This window comes from Monodelphis domestica, chromosome 2 (genome assembly GCF_027887165.1).
Source record: "Monodelphis domestica isolate mMonDom1 chromosome 2, mMonDom1.pri, whole genome shotgun sequence".
NCBI lineage: Eukaryota > Metazoa > Chordata > Mammalia > Didelphimorphia > Didelphidae > Monodelphis > Monodelphis domestica.
Genome location: NC_077228.1, coordinates 498,056,413 through 498,072,284, shown reverse-complemented (window position 1 = coordinate 498,072,284; position 15,872 = coordinate 498,056,413). Strand labels below are relative to the sequence as shown.

At 54.7% G+C, this 15,872-nt stretch overlaps 1 protein-coding gene across 1 annotated transcript in view; it reads left to right on the top strand.

Annotated features, from left to right (window-relative positions):
* Positions 1-111: 111 nt before the first annotated feature.
* LOC130456967 (hornerin-like) overlaps positions 112-15,872 on the top strand; it is a 35,200-nt gene continuing 19,439 nt past the window's right edge. The window contains exons 1-27 of the mRNA XM_056814763.1: positions 112-303; positions 1,681-1,853; positions 2,111-2,286; positions 2,350-2,439; positions 2,617-3,027; positions 3,478-3,675; positions 3,820-4,249; positions 5,567-5,742; positions 5,905-5,982; positions 6,127-6,267; positions 6,361-6,678; positions 6,736-6,867; positions 6,952-7,088; positions 8,829-8,904; positions 9,055-9,987; positions 10,108-10,449; positions 10,519-10,644; positions 10,729-10,806; positions 10,885-10,909; positions 11,045-11,262; positions 11,446-11,625; positions 11,749-12,323; positions 13,737-13,980; positions 14,044-14,396; positions 14,658-14,982; positions 15,013-15,033; positions 15,103-15,328. Of these exons, the coding sequence (XP_056670741.1) occupies positions 112-303; positions 1,681-1,853; positions 2,111-2,286; positions 2,350-2,439; positions 2,617-3,027; positions 3,478-3,675; positions 3,820-4,249; positions 5,567-5,742; positions 5,905-5,982; positions 6,127-6,267; positions 6,361-6,678; positions 6,736-6,867; positions 6,952-7,088; positions 8,829-8,904; positions 9,055-9,987; positions 10,108-10,449; positions 10,519-10,644; positions 10,729-10,806; positions 10,885-10,909; positions 11,045-11,262; positions 11,446-11,625; positions 11,749-12,323; positions 13,737-13,980; positions 14,044-14,396; positions 14,658-14,982; positions 15,013-15,033; positions 15,103-15,328 (6,374 nt within the window). The remainder of the gene's footprint in view (positions 304-1,680; positions 1,854-2,110; positions 2,287-2,349; positions 2,440-2,616; positions 3,028-3,477; positions 3,676-3,819; positions 4,250-5,566; positions 5,743-5,904; positions 5,983-6,126; positions 6,268-6,360; positions 6,679-6,735; positions 6,868-6,951; positions 7,089-8,828; positions 8,905-9,054; positions 9,988-10,107; positions 10,450-10,518; positions 10,645-10,728; positions 10,807-10,884; positions 10,910-11,044; positions 11,263-11,445; positions 11,626-11,748; positions 12,324-13,736; positions 13,981-14,043; positions 14,397-14,657; positions 14,983-15,012; positions 15,034-15,102; positions 15,329-15,872) is intronic.

Here is a 15,872-nt window from a genome sequence, read left to right as displayed (position 1 = left end):
GTTCTGGCTCTGGATCCTGTTCAGGCTCAGGCTCAGGCTCAGGCTCGAATAAGTCCTCTAGCTCTGGTCAATATGGCTCAGGTTCAGGTCACTCATCAGGCAGCAAGGGACATGGATCTAGTTCAGGTGGAAAGTCAAGCAGCTCTGGAGGACGAGGACATAGCTCCAGTTCCTCCAGTTCTCAGAGACATCAATCTGGCTCTGCCTCTGGCTCAGGCTCTGGGTCAGAATCCTGTTCATGCTCAGGCTCAGAATCGGGCTCAGGTCACTCCTCAGGCTCTAAGGGACAGGGATCTAGATCAGGTCATTCCTCCCGCTCTGGCAGACATGGTTCAAGCTCAAGCCAATCTTCTCAGAGAGGACACAGGTCCAGCTCAGGGGAGGAATCAGTGAGCTCTGGCCGGAAAGGAAGTAGTAGTGGCAGCTCCCATCAGTCCTCTAGCTCTAGCCAATATGGCTCTCGATCAGGGAGGTCATCTAGCAGCAAGGGACATGGATCTAGTTCAGGGAAACAGTCAGGAAGCTCTGGAGCCAAGGGAGGCAGTTCCAGCTCCCATCAATCCTCCAGCTCTGGCCAATATGGCTCTGGCTCTAAAAGCTCTGGTTCTGGCTCTGGATCCTGTTCAGGCTCAGGCTCAGGCTCAGGCTCAGGCTCAGGCTCAGGCTCCAATAAGTCCTCTAGCTCTGGTCAATATGGCTCAGGTTCAGGTCACTCATCAGGCAGCAAGGGACATGGATCTAGTTCAGGGAAACAGTCAGGAAGCTCTGGAGCCAAGGGAGGCAGTTCCAGTTCCCATCAATCCTCCAGCTCTGGCCAATATGGCTCTGGCTCTAAAAGCTCTGGTTCTGGCTCTGGATCCTGTTCAGGCTCAGGCTCAGGCTCAGGCTCAGGCTCAGGCTCCAATAAGTCCTCTAGCTCTGGTCAATATGGCTCAGGTTCAGGTCACTCATCAGGCAGCAAGGGACATGGATCTAGTTCAGGTGGAAAGTCAAGCAGCTCTGGAGGAAGAGGACATAGCTCCAGTTCCTCCAGTTCTCAGAGACATCGCTCTGGCTCTGCCTCTGGCTCAGGCTCTGGGTCAGAATCCTGTTCATGCTCAGGCTCAGAATCGGGCTCAGGTCACTCCTCAGGCTCTAAGGGACAGGGATCTAGATCAGGTCATTCCTCCCGCTCTGGCAGACATGGTTCAAGCTCAAGCCAATCCTCTCACAGAGGACACAGGTCCAGCTCAGGGGAGGAATCAGTGAGCTCTGGCCGGAAAGGAAGTAGTAGTGGCAGCTCCCATCAGTCCTCTAGCTCTAGCCAATATGGCTCTCGATCAGGGAGGTCATCTAGCAGCAAGGGACATGGATCTAGTTCAGGGAAACAGTCAGGAAGCTCTGGAGCCAAGGGAGGCAGTTCCAGCTCCCATCAATCCTCCAGCTCTGGCCAATATGGCTCTGGCTCTAAAAGCTCTGGTTCTGGCTCTGGATCCTGTTCAGGCTCAGGCTCAGGCTCAGGCTCAGGCTCCAATAAGTCCTCTAGCTCTGGTCAATATGGCTCAGGTTCAGGTCACTCATCAGGCAGCAAGGGACATGGATCTAGTTCAGGTGGAAAGTCAAGCAGCTCTGGAGGAAGAGGACATAGCTCCAGTTCCTCCAGTTCTCAGAGACATCGCTCTGGCTCTGCCTCTGGCTCAGGCTCTGGGTCAGAATCCTGTTCATGCTCAGGCTCAGAATCGGGCTCAGGTCACTCCTCAGGCTCTAAGGGACAGGGATCTAGATCAGGTCATTCCTCCCGCTCTGGCAGACATGGTTCAAGCTCAAGCCAATCCTCTCACAGAGGACACAGGTCCAGCTCAGGGGAGGAATCAGTGAGCTCTGGCCGGAAAGGAAGTAGTAGTGGCAGCTCCCATCAGTCCTCTAGCTCTAGCCAATATGGCTCTCGATCAGGGAGGTCATCTAGCAGCAAGGGACATGGATCTAGTTCAGGGAAACAGTCAGGAAGCTCTGGAGCCAAGGGAGGCAGTTCCAGCTCCCATCAATCCTCCAGCTCTGGCCAATATGGCTCTGGCTCTAAAAGCTCTGGTTCTGGCTCTGGATCCTGTTCAGGCTCAGGCTCAGGCTCAGGCTCAGGCTCAGGCTCAGGCTCCAATAAGTCCTCTAGCTCTGGTCAATATGGCTCAGGTTCAGGTCACTCATCAGGCAGCAAGGGACATGGATCTAGTTCAGGGAAACAATCAGGAAGCTCTGGAGCCAAGGGAGGCAGTTCCAGCTCCCATCAATCCTCCAGCTCTGGCCAATATGGCTCTGGCTCTAAAAGCTCTGGTTCTGGCTCTGGATCCTGTTCAGGCTCAGGCTCAGGCTCAGGCTCAGGCTCCAATAAGTCCTCTAGCTCTGGTCAATATGGCTCAGGTTCAGGTCACTCATCAGGCAGCAAGGGACATGGATCTAGTTCAGGTGGAAAGTCAAGCAGCTCTGGAGGAAGAGGACATAGCTCCAGTTCCTCCAGTTCTCAGAGACATCGCTCTGGCTCTGCCTCTGGCTCAGGCTCTGGGTCAGAATCCTGTTCATGCTCAGGCTCAGAATCGGGCTCAGGTCACTCCTCAGGCTCTAAGGGACAGGGATCTAGATCAGGTCATTCCTCCCGCTCTGGCAGACATGGTTCAAGCTCAAGCCAATCCTCTCAGAGAGGACACAGGTCCAGCTCAGGGGAGGAATCAGTGAGCTCTGGCCGGAAAGGAAGTAGTAGTGGCAGTTCCCATCGGTCCTCTAGCAATACCCAATATGGCTCTCAATCAGGGAGGTCATCTAGCAGCAAGGGACATGGATCTAGTTCAGGGAAACAGTCAGGAAGCTCTGGAGCCAAGGGAGGCAGTTCCAGCTCCCATCAATCCTCCAGCTCTGGCCAATATGGCTCTGGCTCTAAAAGCTCTAGTTCTGGCTCTGGATCCTGTTCAGGCTCAGGCTCAGGCTCAGGCTCAGGCTCAGGCTCAGGCTCAGGCTCCAATAGGTCCTCTAGCTCTGGTCAATATGGCTCAGGTTCAGGTCACTCATCAGGCAGCAAGGGACATGGATCTAGTTCAGGGAAACAGTCAGGAAGCTCTGGAGCCAAGGGAGGCAGTTCCAGCTCCCATCAATCCTCCAGCTCTGGCCAATATGGCTCTGGCTCTAAAAGCTCTGGTTCTGGCTCTGGATCCTGTTCAGGCTCAGGCTCAGGCTCAGGCTCAGGCTCCAATAAGTCCTCTAGCTCTGGTCAATATGGCTCAGGTTCAGGTCACTCATCAGGCAGCAAGGGACATGGATCTAGTTCAGGTGGAAAGTCAAGCAGCTCTGGAGGACGAGGACATAGCTCCAGTTCCTCCAGTTCTCAGAGACATCGCTCTGGCTCTGCCTCTGCCTCTGGCTCAGGCTCTGGGTCAGAATCATGTTCATGCTCAGGCTCAGAATCGGGCTCAGGTCACTCCTCAGGCTCTAAGGGACAGGGATCTAGATCAGGTCATTCCTCCCGCTCTGGCAGACATGGTTCAAGCTCAAGCCAATCCTCTCAGAGAGGACACAGGTCCAGCTCAGGGGAGGAATCAGTGAGCTCTGGCCGGAAAGGAAGTAGTAGTGGCAGCTCCCATCAGTCCTCTAGCTCTAGCCAATATGGCTCTCGATCAGGGAGGTCATCTAGCAGCAAGGGACATGGATCTAGTTCAGGGAAACATTCAGGAAGCTCTGGAGCCAAGGGAGGCAGTTCCAGCTCCCATCAATCCTCCAGCTCTGGCCAATATGGCTCTGGCCCTAAAAGCACTGGTTCTGGCTCTGGATCCTGTTCAGGCTCAGGCTCAGGCTCAGGCTCGAATAAGTCCTCTAGCTCTGGTCAATATGGCTCAGGTTCAGGTCACTCATCAGGCAGCAAGGGACATGGATCTAGTTCAGGTGGAAAGTCAAGCAGCTCTGGAGGACGAGGACATAGCTCCAGTTCCTCCAGTTCTCAGAGACATCAATCTGGCTCTGCCTCTGGCTCAGGCTCTGGGTCAGAATCCTGTTCATGCTCAGGCTCAGAATCGGGCTCAGGTCACTCCTCAGGCTCTAAGGGACAGGGATCTAGATCAGGTCATTCCTCCCGCTCTGGCAGACATGGTTCAAGCTCAAGCCAATCTTCTCAGAGAGGACACAGGTCCAGCTCAGGGGAGGAATCAGTGAGCTCTGGCCGGAAAGGAAGTAGTAGTGGCAGCTCCCATCAGTCCTCTAGCTCTAGCCAATATGGCTCTCGATCAGGGAGGTCATCTAGCAGCAAGGGACATGGATCTAGTTCAGGGAAACAGTCAGGAAGCTCTGGAGCCAAGGGAGGCAGTTCCAGCTCCCATCAATCCTCCAGCTCTGGCCAATATGGCTCTGGCTCTAAAAGCTCTGGTTCTGGCTCTGGATCCTGTTCAGGCTCAGGCTCAGGCTCAGGCTCAGGCTCAGGCTCAGGCTCCAATAAGTCCTCTAGCTCTGGTCAATATGGCTCAGGTTCAGGTCACTCATCAGGCAGCAAGGGACATGGATCTAGTTCAGGGAAACAGTCAGGAAGCTCTGGAGCCAAGGGAGGCAGTTCCAGTTCCCATCAATCCTCCAGCTCTGGCCAATATGGCTCTGGCTCTAAAAGCTCTGGTTCTGGCTCTGGATCCTGTTCAGGCTCAGGCTCAGGCTCAGGCTCAGGCTCAGGCTCCAATAAGTCCTCTAGCTCTGGTCAATATGGCTCAGGTTCAGGTCACTCATCAGGCAGCAAGGGACATGGATCTAGTTCAGGTGGAAAGTCAAGCAGCTCTGGAGGAAGAGGACATAGCTCCAGTTCCTCCAGTTCTCAGAGACATCGCTCTGGCTCTGCCTCTGGCTCAGGCTCTGGGTCAGAATCCTGTTCATGCTCAGGCTCAGAATCGGGCTCAGGTCACTCCTCAGGCTCTAAGGGACAGGGATCTAGATCAGGTCATTCCTCCCGCTCTGGCAGACATGGTTCAAGCTCAAGCCAATCCTCTCACAGAGGACACAGGTCCAGCTCAGGGGAGGAATCAGTGAGCTCTGGCCGGAAAGGAAGTAGTAGTGGCAGCTCCCATCAGTCCTCTAGCTCTAGCCAATATGGCTCTCGATCAGGGAGGTCATCTAGCAGCAAGGGACATGGATCTAGTTCAGGGAAACAGTCAGGAAGCTCTGGAGCCAAGGGAGGCAGTTCCAGCTCCCATCAATCCTCCAGCTCTGGCCAATATGGCTCTGGCTCTAAAAGCTCTGGTTCTGGCTCTGGATCCTGTTCAGGCTCAGGCTCAGGCTCAGGCTCAGGCTCCAATAAGTCCTCTAGCTCTGGTCAATATGGCTCAGGTTCAGGTCACTCATCAGGCAGCAAGGGACATGGATCTAGTTCAGGTGGAAAGTCAAGCAGCTCTGGAGGAAGAGGACATAGCTCCAGTTCCTCCAGTTCTCAGAGACATCGCTCTGGCTCTGCCTCTGGCTCAGGCTCTGGGTCAGAATCCTGTTCATGCTCAGGCTCAGAATCGGGCTCAGGTCACTCCTCAGGCTCTAAGGGACAGGGATCTAGATCAGGTCATTCCTCCCGCTCTGGCAGACATGGTTCAAGCTCAAGCCAATCCTCTCACAGAGGACACAGGTCCAGCTCAGGGGAGGAATCAGTGAGCTCTGGCCGGAAAGGAAGTAGTAGTGGCAGCTCCCATCAGTCCTCTAGCTCTAGCCAATATGGCTCTCGATCAGGGAGGTCATCTAGCAGCAAGGGACATGGATCTAGTTCAGGGAAACAGTCAGGAAGCTCTGGAGCCAAGGGAGGCAGTTCCAGCTCCCATCAATCCTCCAGCTCTGGCCAATATGGCTCTGGCTCTAAAAGCTCTGGTTCTGGCTCTGGATCCTGTTCAGGCTCAGGCTCAGGCTCAGGCTCAGGCTCAGGCTCAGGCTCCAATAGGTCCTCTAGCTCTGGTCAATATGGCTCAGGTTCAGGTCACTCATCAGGCAGCAAGGGACATGGATCTAGTTCAGGGAAACAGTCAGGAAGCTCTGGAGCCAAGGGAGGCAGTTCCAGCTCCCATCAATCCTCCAGCTCTGGCCAATATGGCTCTGGCTCTAAAAGCTCTGGTTCTGGCTCTGGATCCTGTTCAGGCTCAGGCTCAGGCTCAGGCTCAGGCTCCAATAAGTCCTCTAGCTCTGGTCAATATGGCTCAGGTTCAGGTCACTCATCAGGCAGCAAGGGACATGGATCTAGTTCAGGTGGAAAGTCAAGCAGCTCTGGAGGACGAGGACATAGCTCCAGTTCCTCCAGTTCTCAGAGACATCGCTCTGGCTCTGCCTCTGCCTCTGGCTCAGGCTCTGGGTCAGAATCATGTTCATGCTCAGGCTCAGAATCGGGCTCAGGTCACTCCTCAGGCTCTAAGGGACAGGGATCTAGATCAGGTCATTCCTCCCGCTCTGGCAGACATGGTTCAAGCTCAAGCCAATCCTCTCAGAGAGGACACAGGTCCAGCTCAGGGGAGGAATCAGTGAGCTCTGGCCGGAAAGGAAGTAGTAGTGGCAGCTCCCATCAGTCCTCTAGCTCTAGCCAATATGGCTCTCGATCAGGGAGGTCATCTAGCAGCAAGGGACATGGATCTAGTTCAGGGAAACATTCAGGAAGCTCTGGAGCCAAGGGAGGCAGTTCCAGCTCCCATCAATCCTCCAGCTCTGGCCAATATGGCTCTGGCCCTAAAAGCACTGGTTCTGGCTCTGGATCCTGTTCAGGCTCAGGCTCAGGCTCAGGCTCGAATAAGTCCTCTAGCTCTGGTCAATATGGCTCAGGTTCAGGTCACTCATCAGGCAGCAAGGGACATGGATCTAGTTCAGGTGGAAAGTCAAGCAGCTCTGGAGGACGAGGACATAGCTCCAGTTCCTCCAGTTCTCAGAGACATCAATCTGGCTCTGCCTCTGGCTCAGGCTCTGGGTCAGAATCCTGTTCATGCTCAGGCTCAGAATCGGGCTCAGGTCACTCCTCAGGCTCTAAGGGACAGGGATCTAGATCAGGTCATTCCTCCCGCTCTGGCAGACATGGTTCAAGCTCAAGCCAATCTTCTCAGAGAGGACACAGGTCCAGCTCAGGGGAGGAATCAGTGAGCTCTGGCCGGAAAGGAAGTAGTAGTGGCAGCTCCCATCAGTCCTCTAGCTCTAGCCAATATGGCTCTCGATCAGGGAGGTCATCTAGCAGCAAGGGACATGGATCTAGTTCAGGGAAACAGTCAGGAAGCTCTGGAGCCAAGGGAGGCAGTTCCAGCTCCCATCAATCCTCCAGCTCTGGCCAATATGGCTCTGGCTCTAAAAGCTCTGGTTCTGGCTCTGGATCCTGTTCAGGCTCAGGCTCAGGCTCAGGCTCAGGCTCAGGCTCAGGCTCCAATAAGTCCTCTAGCTCTGGTCAATATGGCTCAGGTTCAGGTCACTCATCAGGCAGCAAGGGACATGGATCTAGTTCAGGGAAACAGTCAGGAAGCTCTGGAGCCAAGGGAGGCAGTTCCAGTTCCCATCAATCCTCCAGCTCTGGCCAATATGGCTCTGGCTCTAAAAGCTCTGGTTCTGGCTCTGGATCCTGTTCAGGCTCAGGCTCAGGCTCAGGCTCAGGCTCAGGCTCCAATAAGTCCTCTAGCTCTGGTCAATATGGCTCAGGTTCAGGTCACTCATCAGGCAGCAAGGGACATGGATCTAGTTCAGGTGGAAAGTCAAGCAGCTCTGGAGGAAGAGGACATAGCTCCAGTTCCTCCAGTTCTCAGAGACATCGCTCTGGCTCTGCCTCTGGCTCAGGCTCTGGGTCAGAATCCTGTTCATGCTCAGGCTCAGAATCGGGCTCAGGTCACTCCTCAGGCTCTAAGGGACAGGGATCTAGATCAGGTCATTCCTCCCGCTCTGGCAGACATGGTTCAAGCTCAAGCCAATCCTCTCACAGAGGACACAGGTCCAGCTCAGGGGAGGAATCAGTGAGCTCTGGCCGGAAAGGAAGTAGTAGTGGCAGCTCCCATCAGTCCTCTAGCTCTAGCCAATATGGCTCTCGATCAGGGAGGTCATCTAGCAGCAAGGGACATGGATCTAGTTCAGGGAAACAGTCAGGAAGCTCTGGAGCCAAGGGAGGCAGTTCCAGCTCCCATCAATCCTCCAGCTCTGGCCAATATGGCTCTGGCTCTAAAAGCTCTGGTTCTGGCTCTGGATCCTGTTCAGGCTCAGGCTCAGGCTCAGGCTCAGGCTCCAATAAGTCCTCTAGCTCTGGTCAATATGGCTCAGGTTCAGGTCACTCATCAGGCAGCAAGGGACATGGATCTAGTTCAGGTGGAAAGTCAAGCAGCTCTGGAGGAAGAGGACATAGCTCCAGTTCCTCCAGTTCTCAGAGACATCGCTCTGGCTCTGCCTCTGGCTCAGGCTCTGGGTCAGAATCCTGTTCATGCTCAGGCTCAGAATCGGGCTCAGGTCACTCCTCAGGCTCTAAGGGACAGGGATCTAGATCAGGTCATTCCTCCCGCTCTGGCAGACATGGTTCAAGCTCAAGCCAATCCTCTCACAGAGGACACAGGTCCAGCTCAGGGGAGGAATCAGTGAGCTCTGGCCGGAAAGGAAGTAGTAGTGGCAGCTCCCATCAGTCCTCTAGCTCTAGCCAATATGGCTCTCGATCAGGGAGGTCATCTAGCAGCAAGGGACATGGATCTAGTTCAGGGAAACAGTCAGGAAGCTCTGGAGCCAAGGGAGGCAGTTCCAGCTCCCATCAATCCTCCAGCTCTGGCCAATATGGCTCTGGCTCTAAAAGCTCTGGTTCTGGCTCTGGATCCTGTTCAGGCTCAGGCTCAGGCTCAGGCTCAGGCTCAGGCTCAGGCTCCAATAAGTCCTCTAGCTCTGGTCAATATGGCTCAGGTTCAGGTCACTCATCAGGCAGCAAGGGACATGGATCTAGTTCAGGGAAACAATCAGGAAGCTCTGGAGCCAAGGGAGGCAGTTCCAGCTCCCATCAATCCTCCAGCTCTGGCCAATATGGCTCTGGCTCTAAAAGCTCTGGTTCTGGCTCTGGATCCTGTTCAGGCTCAGGCTCAGGCTCAGGCTCAGGCTCCAATAAGTCCTCTAGCTCTGGTCAATATGGCTCAGGTTCAGGTCACTCATCAGGCAGCAAGGGACATGGATCTAGTTCAGGTGGAAAGTCAAGCAGCTCTGGAGGAAGAGGACATAGCTCCAGTTCCTCCAGTTCTCAGAGACATCGCTCTGGCTCTGCCTCTGGCTCAGGCTCTGGGTCAGAATCCTGTTCATGCTCAGGCTCAGAATCGGGCTCAGGTCACTCCTCAGGCTCTAAGGGACAGGGATCTAGATCAGGTCATTCCTCCCGCTCTGGCAGACATGGTTCAAGCTCAAGCCAATCCTCTCAGAGAGGACACAGGTCCAGCTCAGGGGAGGAATCAGTGAGCTCTGGCCGGAAAGGAAGTAGTAGTGGCAGCTCCCATCAGTCCTCTAGCTCTAGCCAATATGGCTCTCGATCAGGGAGGTCATCTAGCAGCAAGGGACATGGATCTAGTTCAGGGAAACAGTCAGGAAGCTCTGGAGCCAAGGGAGGCAGTTCCAGCTCCCATCAATCCTCCAGCTCTGGCCAATATGGCTCTGGCTCTAAAAGCTCTGGTTCTGGCTCTGGATCCTGTTCAGGCTCAGGCTCAGGCTCAGGCTCAGGCTCAGGCTCAGGCTCAGGCTCCAATAAGTCCTCTAGCTCTGGTCAATATGGCTCAGGTTCAGGTCACTCATCAGGCAGCAAGGGACATGGATCTAGTTCAGGGAAACAGTCAGGAAGCTCTGGAGCCAAGGGAGGCAGTTCCAGCTCCCATCAATCCTCCAGCTCTGGCCAATATGGCTCTGGCTCTAAAAGCTCTGGTTCTGGCTCTGGATCCTGTTCAGGCTCAGGCTCAGGCTCAGGCTCGAATAAGTCCTCTAGCTCTGGTCAATATGGCTCAGGTTCAGGTCACTCATCAGGCAGCAAGGGACATGGATCTAGTTCAGGTGGAAAGTCAAGCAGCTCTGGAGGAAGAGGACATAGCTCCAGTTCCTCCAGTTCTCAGAGACATCGCTCTGGCTCTGCCTCTGGCTCAGGCTCTGGGTCAGAATCCTGTTCATGCTCAGGCTCAGAATCGGGCTCAGGTCACTCCTCAGGCTCTAAGGGACAGGGATCTAGATCAGGTCATTCCTCCCGCTCTGGCAGACATGGTTCAAGCTCAAGCCAATCCTCTCAGAGAGGACACAGGTCCAGCTCAGGGGAGGAATCAGTGAGCTCTGGCAGGAAAGGAAGTAGTAGTGGCAGCTCCCATCAGTCCTCTAGCTCTAGCCAATATGGCTCTCGATCAGGGAGGTCATCTAGCAGCAAGGGACATGGATCTAGTTCAGGGAAACAGTCAGGAAGCTCTGGAGCCAAGGGAGGCAGTTCCAGCTCCCATCAATCCTCCAGCTCTGGCCAATATGGCTCTGGCTCTAAAAGCTCTGGTTCTGGCTCTGGATCCTGTTCAGGCTCAGGCTCAGGCTCAGGCTCAGACTCAGGCTCCAATAAGTCCTCTAGCTCTGGTCAATATGGCTCAGGTTCAGGTCACTCATCAGGCAGCAAGGGACATGGATCTAGTTCAGGTGGAAAGTCAAGCAGCTCTGGAGGAAGAGGACATAGCTCCAGTTCCTCCAGTTCTCAGAGACATCGCTCTGGCTCTGCCTCTGACTCAGGCTCTGGGTCAGAATCCTGTTCATGCTCAGGCTCAGAATCGGGCTCAGGTCACTCCTCAGGCTCTAAGGGACAGGGATCTAGATCAGGTCATTCCTCCCGCTCTGGCAGACATGGTTCAAGCTCAAGCCAATCCTCTCAGAGAGGACACAGGTCCAGCTCAGGGGAGGAATCAGTGAGCTCTGGCCGGAAAGGAAGTAGTAGTGGCAGCTCCCATCAGTCCTCTAGCTCTAGCCAATATGGCTCTCGATCAGGGAGGTCATCTAGCAGCAAGGGACATGGATCTAGTTCAGGGAAACAGTCAGGAAGCTCTGGAGCCAAGGGAGGCAGTTCCAGCTCCCATCAATCCTCCAGCTCTGGCCAATATGGCTCTGGCTCTAAAAGCTCTGGTTCTGGCTCTGGATCCTGTTCAGGCTCAGGCTCAGGCTCAGGCTCAGGCTCCAATAAGTCCTCTAGCCCTGGTCAATATGGCTCAGGTTCAGGTCACTCATCAGGCAGCAAGGGACATGGATCTAGTTCAGGTGGAAAGTCAAGCAGCTCTGGAGGAAGAGGACATAGCTCCAGTTCCTCCAGTTCTCAGAGACATCGCTCTGGCTCTGCCTCTGGCTCAGGCTCTGGGTCAGAATCCTGTTCATGCTCAGGCTCAGAATCGGGCTCAGGTCACTCCTCAGGCTCTAAGGGACAGGGATCTAGATCAGGTCATTCCTCCCGCTCTGGCAGACATGGTTCAAGCTCAAGCCAATCCTCTCACAGAGGACACAGGTCCAGCTCAGGGGAGGAATCAGTGAGCTCTGGCCGGAAAGGAAGTAGTAGTGGCAGCTCCCATCAGTCCTCTAGCTCTAGCCAATATGGCTCTCGATCAGGGAGGTCATCTAGCAGCAAGGGACATGGATCTAGTTCAGGGAAACAGTCAGGAAGCTCTGGAGCCAAGGGAGGCAGTTCCAGCTCCCATCAATCCTCCAGCTCTGGCCAATATGGCTCTGGCTCTAAAAGCTCTGGTTCTGGCTCTGGATCCTGTTCAGGCTCAGGCTCAGGCTCAGGCTCAGGCTCAGGCTCAGGCTCCAATAAGTCCTCTAGCTCTGGTCAATATGGCTCAGGTTCAGGACACTCATCAGGCAGCAAGGGACATGGATCTAGTTCAGGGAAACAATCAGGACGCTCTGGAGCCAAGGGAGGCAGTTCCAGCTCCCATCAATCCTCCAGCTCTGGCCAATATGGCTCTGGCTCTAAAAGCTCTGGTTCTGGCTCTGGATCCTGTTCAGGCTCAGGCTCAGGCTCAGGCTCAGGCTCCAATAAGTCCTCTAGCTCTGGTCAATATGGCTCAGGTTCAGGTCACTCATCAGGCAGCAAGGGACATGGATCTAGTTCAGGTGGAAAGTCAAGCAGCTCTGGAGGAAGAGGACATAGCTCCAGTTCCTCCAGTTCTCAGAGACATCGCTCTGGCTCTGCCTCTGGCTCAGGCTCTGGGTCAGAATCCTGTTCATGCTCAGGCTCAGAATCGGGCTCAGGTCACTCCTCAGGCTCTAAGGGACAGGGATCTAGATCAGGTCATTCCTCCCGCTCTGGCAGACATGGTTCAAGCTCAAGCCAATCCTCTCACAGAGGACACAGGTCCAGCTCAGGGGAGGAATCAGTGAGCTCTGGCCGGAAAGGAAGTAGTAGTGGCAGCTCCCATCAGTCCTCTAGCTCTAGCCAATATGGCTCTCGATCAGGGAGGTCATCTAGCAGCAAGGGACATGGATCTAGTTCAGGGAAACAGTCAGGAAGCTCTGGAGCCAAGGGAGGCAGTTCCAGCTCCCATCAATCCTCCAGCTCTGGCCAATATGGCTCTGGCTCTAAAAGCTCTGGTTCTGGCTCTGGATCCTGTTCAGGCTCAGGCTCAGGCTCAGGCTCAGGCTCAGGCTCCAATAAGTCCTCTAGCTCTGGTCAATATAGCTCAGGTTCAGGTCACTCATCAGGCAGCAAGGGACATGGATCTAGTTCAGGTGGAAAGTCAAGCAGCTCTGGAGGACGAGGACATAGCTCCAGTTCCTCCAGTTCTCAGAGACATCGCTCTGGCTCTGCCTCTGCCTCTGGCTCAGGCTCTGGGTCAGAATCCTGTTCATGCTCAGGCTCAGAATCGGGCTCAGGTCACTCCTCAGGCTCTAAGGGACAGGGATCTAGATCAGGTCATTCCTCCCGCTCTGGCAGACATGGTTCAAGCTCAAGCCAATCCTCTCACAGAGGACACAGGTCCAGCTCAGGGGAGGAATCAGTGAGCTCTGGCCGGAAAGGAAGTAGTAGTGGCAGCTCCCATCAGTCCTCTAGCTCTAGCCAATATGGCTCTCGATCAGGGAGGTCATCTAGCAGCAAGGGACATGGATCTAGTTCAGGGAAACAGTCACGAAGCTCTGGAGCCAAGGGAGGCAGTTCCAGCTCCCATCAGTCCTCCAGCTCTGGCCAATATGGCTCTGGCTCTAAAAGCTCTGGTTCTGGCTCTGGATCCTGTTCAGGCTCAGGCTCAGGCTCAGGCTCAGGCTCCAATAAGTCCTCTAGCTCTGGTCAATATGGCTCAGGTTCAGGTCACTCATCAGGCAGCAAGGGACATGGATCTAGTTCAGGTGGAAAGTCAAGCAGCTCTGGAGGAAGAGGACATAGCTCCAGTTCCTCCAGTTCTCAGAGACATCGCTCTGGCTCTGCCTCTGGCTCAGGCTCTGGGTCAGAATCCTGTTCATGCTCAGGCTCAGAATCGGGCTCAGGTCACTCCTCAGGCTCTAAGGGACAGGGATCTAGATCAGGTCATTCCTCCCGCTCTGGCAGACATGGTTCAAGCTCAAGCCAATCCTCTCACAGAGGACACAGGTCCAGCTCAGGGGAGGAATCAGTGAGCTCTGGCCGGAAAGGAAGTAGTAGTGGCAGCTCCCATCAGTCCTCTAGCTCTAGCCAATATGGCTCTCGATCAGGGAGGTCATCTAGCAGCAAGGGACATGGATCTAGTTCAGGGAAACAGTCAGGAAGCTCTGGAGCCAAGGGAGGCAGTTCCAGCTCCCATCAATCCTCCAGCTCTGGCCAATATGGCTCTGGCTCTAAAAGCTCTGGTTCTGGCTCTGGATCCTGTTCAGGCTCAGGCTCAGGCTCAGGCTCAGGCTCAGGCTCCAATAAGTCCTCTAGCTCTGGTCAATATGGCTCAGGTTCAGGTCACTCATCAGGCAGCAAGGGACATGGATCTAGTTCAGGGAAACAGTCAGGAAGCTCTGGAGCCAAGGGAGGCAGTTCCAGCTCCCATCAATCCTCCAGCTCTGGCCAATATGGCTCTGGCTCTAAAAGCTCTGGTTCTGGCTCTGGATCCTGTTCAGGCTCAGGCTCAGGCTCAGGCTCAGGCTCCAATAAGTCCTCTAGCTCTGGTCAATATGGCTCAGGTTCAGGTCACTCATCAGGCAGCAAGGGACATGGATCTAGTTCAGGTGGAAAGTCAAGCAGCTCTGGAGGAAGAGGACATAGCTCCAGTTCCTCCAGTTCTCAGAGACATCGCTCTGGCTCTGCCTCTGGCTCAGGCTCTGGGTCAGAATCCTGTTCATGCTCAGGCTCAGAATCGGGCTCAGGTCACTCCTCAGGCTCTAAGGGACAGGGATCTAGATCAGGTCATTCCTCCCGCTCTGGCAGACATGGTTCAAGCTCAAGCCAATCCTCTCACAGAGGACACAGGTCCAGCTCAGGGGAGGAATCAGTGAGCTCTGGCCGGAAAGGAAGTAGTAGTGGCAGCTCCCATCAGTCCTCTAGCTCTAGCCAATATGGCTCTCGATCAGGGAGGTCATCTAGCAGCAAGGGACATGGATCTAGTTCAGGGAAACAGTCAGGAAGCTCTGGAGCCAAGGGAGGCAGTTCCAGCTCCCATCAATCCTCCAGCTCTGGCCAATATGGCTCTGGCTCTAAAAGCTCTGGTTCTGGCTCTGGATCCTGTTCAGGCTCAGGCTCAGGCTCAGGCTCAGGCTCAGGCTCAGGCTCCAATAAGTCCTCTAGCTCTGGTCAATATGGCTCAGGTTCAGGTCACTCATCAGGCAGCAAGGGACATGGATCTAGTTCAGGGAAACAATCAGGAAGCTCTGGAGCCAAGGGAGGCAGTTCCAGCTCCCATCAATCCTCCAGCTCTGGCCAATATGGCTCTGGCTCTAAAAGCTCTGGTTCTGGCTCTGGATCCTGTTCAGGCTCAGGCTCAGGCTCAGGCTCAGGCTCCAATAAGTCCTCTAGCTCTGGTCAATATGGCTCAGGTTCAGGTCACTCATCAGGCAGCAAGGGACATGGATCTAGTTCAGGTGGAAAGTCAAGCAGCTCTGGAGGAAGAGGACATAGCTCCAGTTCCTCCAGTTCTCAGAGACATCGCTCTGGCTCTGCCTCTGGCTCAGGCTCTGGGTCAGAATCCTGTTCATGCTCAGGCTCAGAATCGGGCTCAGGTCACTCCTCAGGCTCTAAGGGACAGGGATCTAGATCAGGTCATTCCTCCCGCTCTGGCAGACATGGTTCAAGCTCAAGCCAATCCTCTCAGAGAGGACACAGGTCCAGCTCAGGGGAGGAATCAGTGAGCTCTGGCCGGAAAGGAAGTAGTAGTGGCAGCTCCCATCAGTCCTCTAGCTCTAGCCAATATGGCTCTCGATCAGGGAGGTCATCTAGCAGCAAGGGACATGGATCTAGTTCAGGGAAACAGTCAGGAAGCTCTGGAGCCAAGGGAGGCAGTTCCAGCTCCCATCAATCCTCCAGCTCTGGCCAATATGGCTCTGGCTCTAAAAGCTCTGGTTCTGGCTCTGGATCCTGTTCAGGCTCAGGCTCAGGCTCAGGCTCAGGCTCAGGCTCAGGCTCCAATAAGTCCTCTAGCTCTGGTCAATATGGCTCAGGTTCAGGTCACTCATCAGGCAGCAAGGGACATGGATCTAGTTCAGGGAAACAGTCAGGAAGCTCTGGAGCCAAGGGAGGCAGTTCCAGCTCCCATCAATCCTCCAGCTCTGGCCAATATGGCTCTGGCTCTAAAAGCTCTGGTTCTGGCTCTGGATCCTGTTCAGGCTCAGGCTCAGGCTCAGGCTCGAATAAGTCCTCTAGCTCTGGTCAATATGGCTCAGGTTCAGGTCACTCATCAGGCAGCAAGGGACATGGATCTAGTTCAGGTGGAAAGTCAAGCAGCTCTGGAGGAAGAGGACATAGCTCCAGTTCC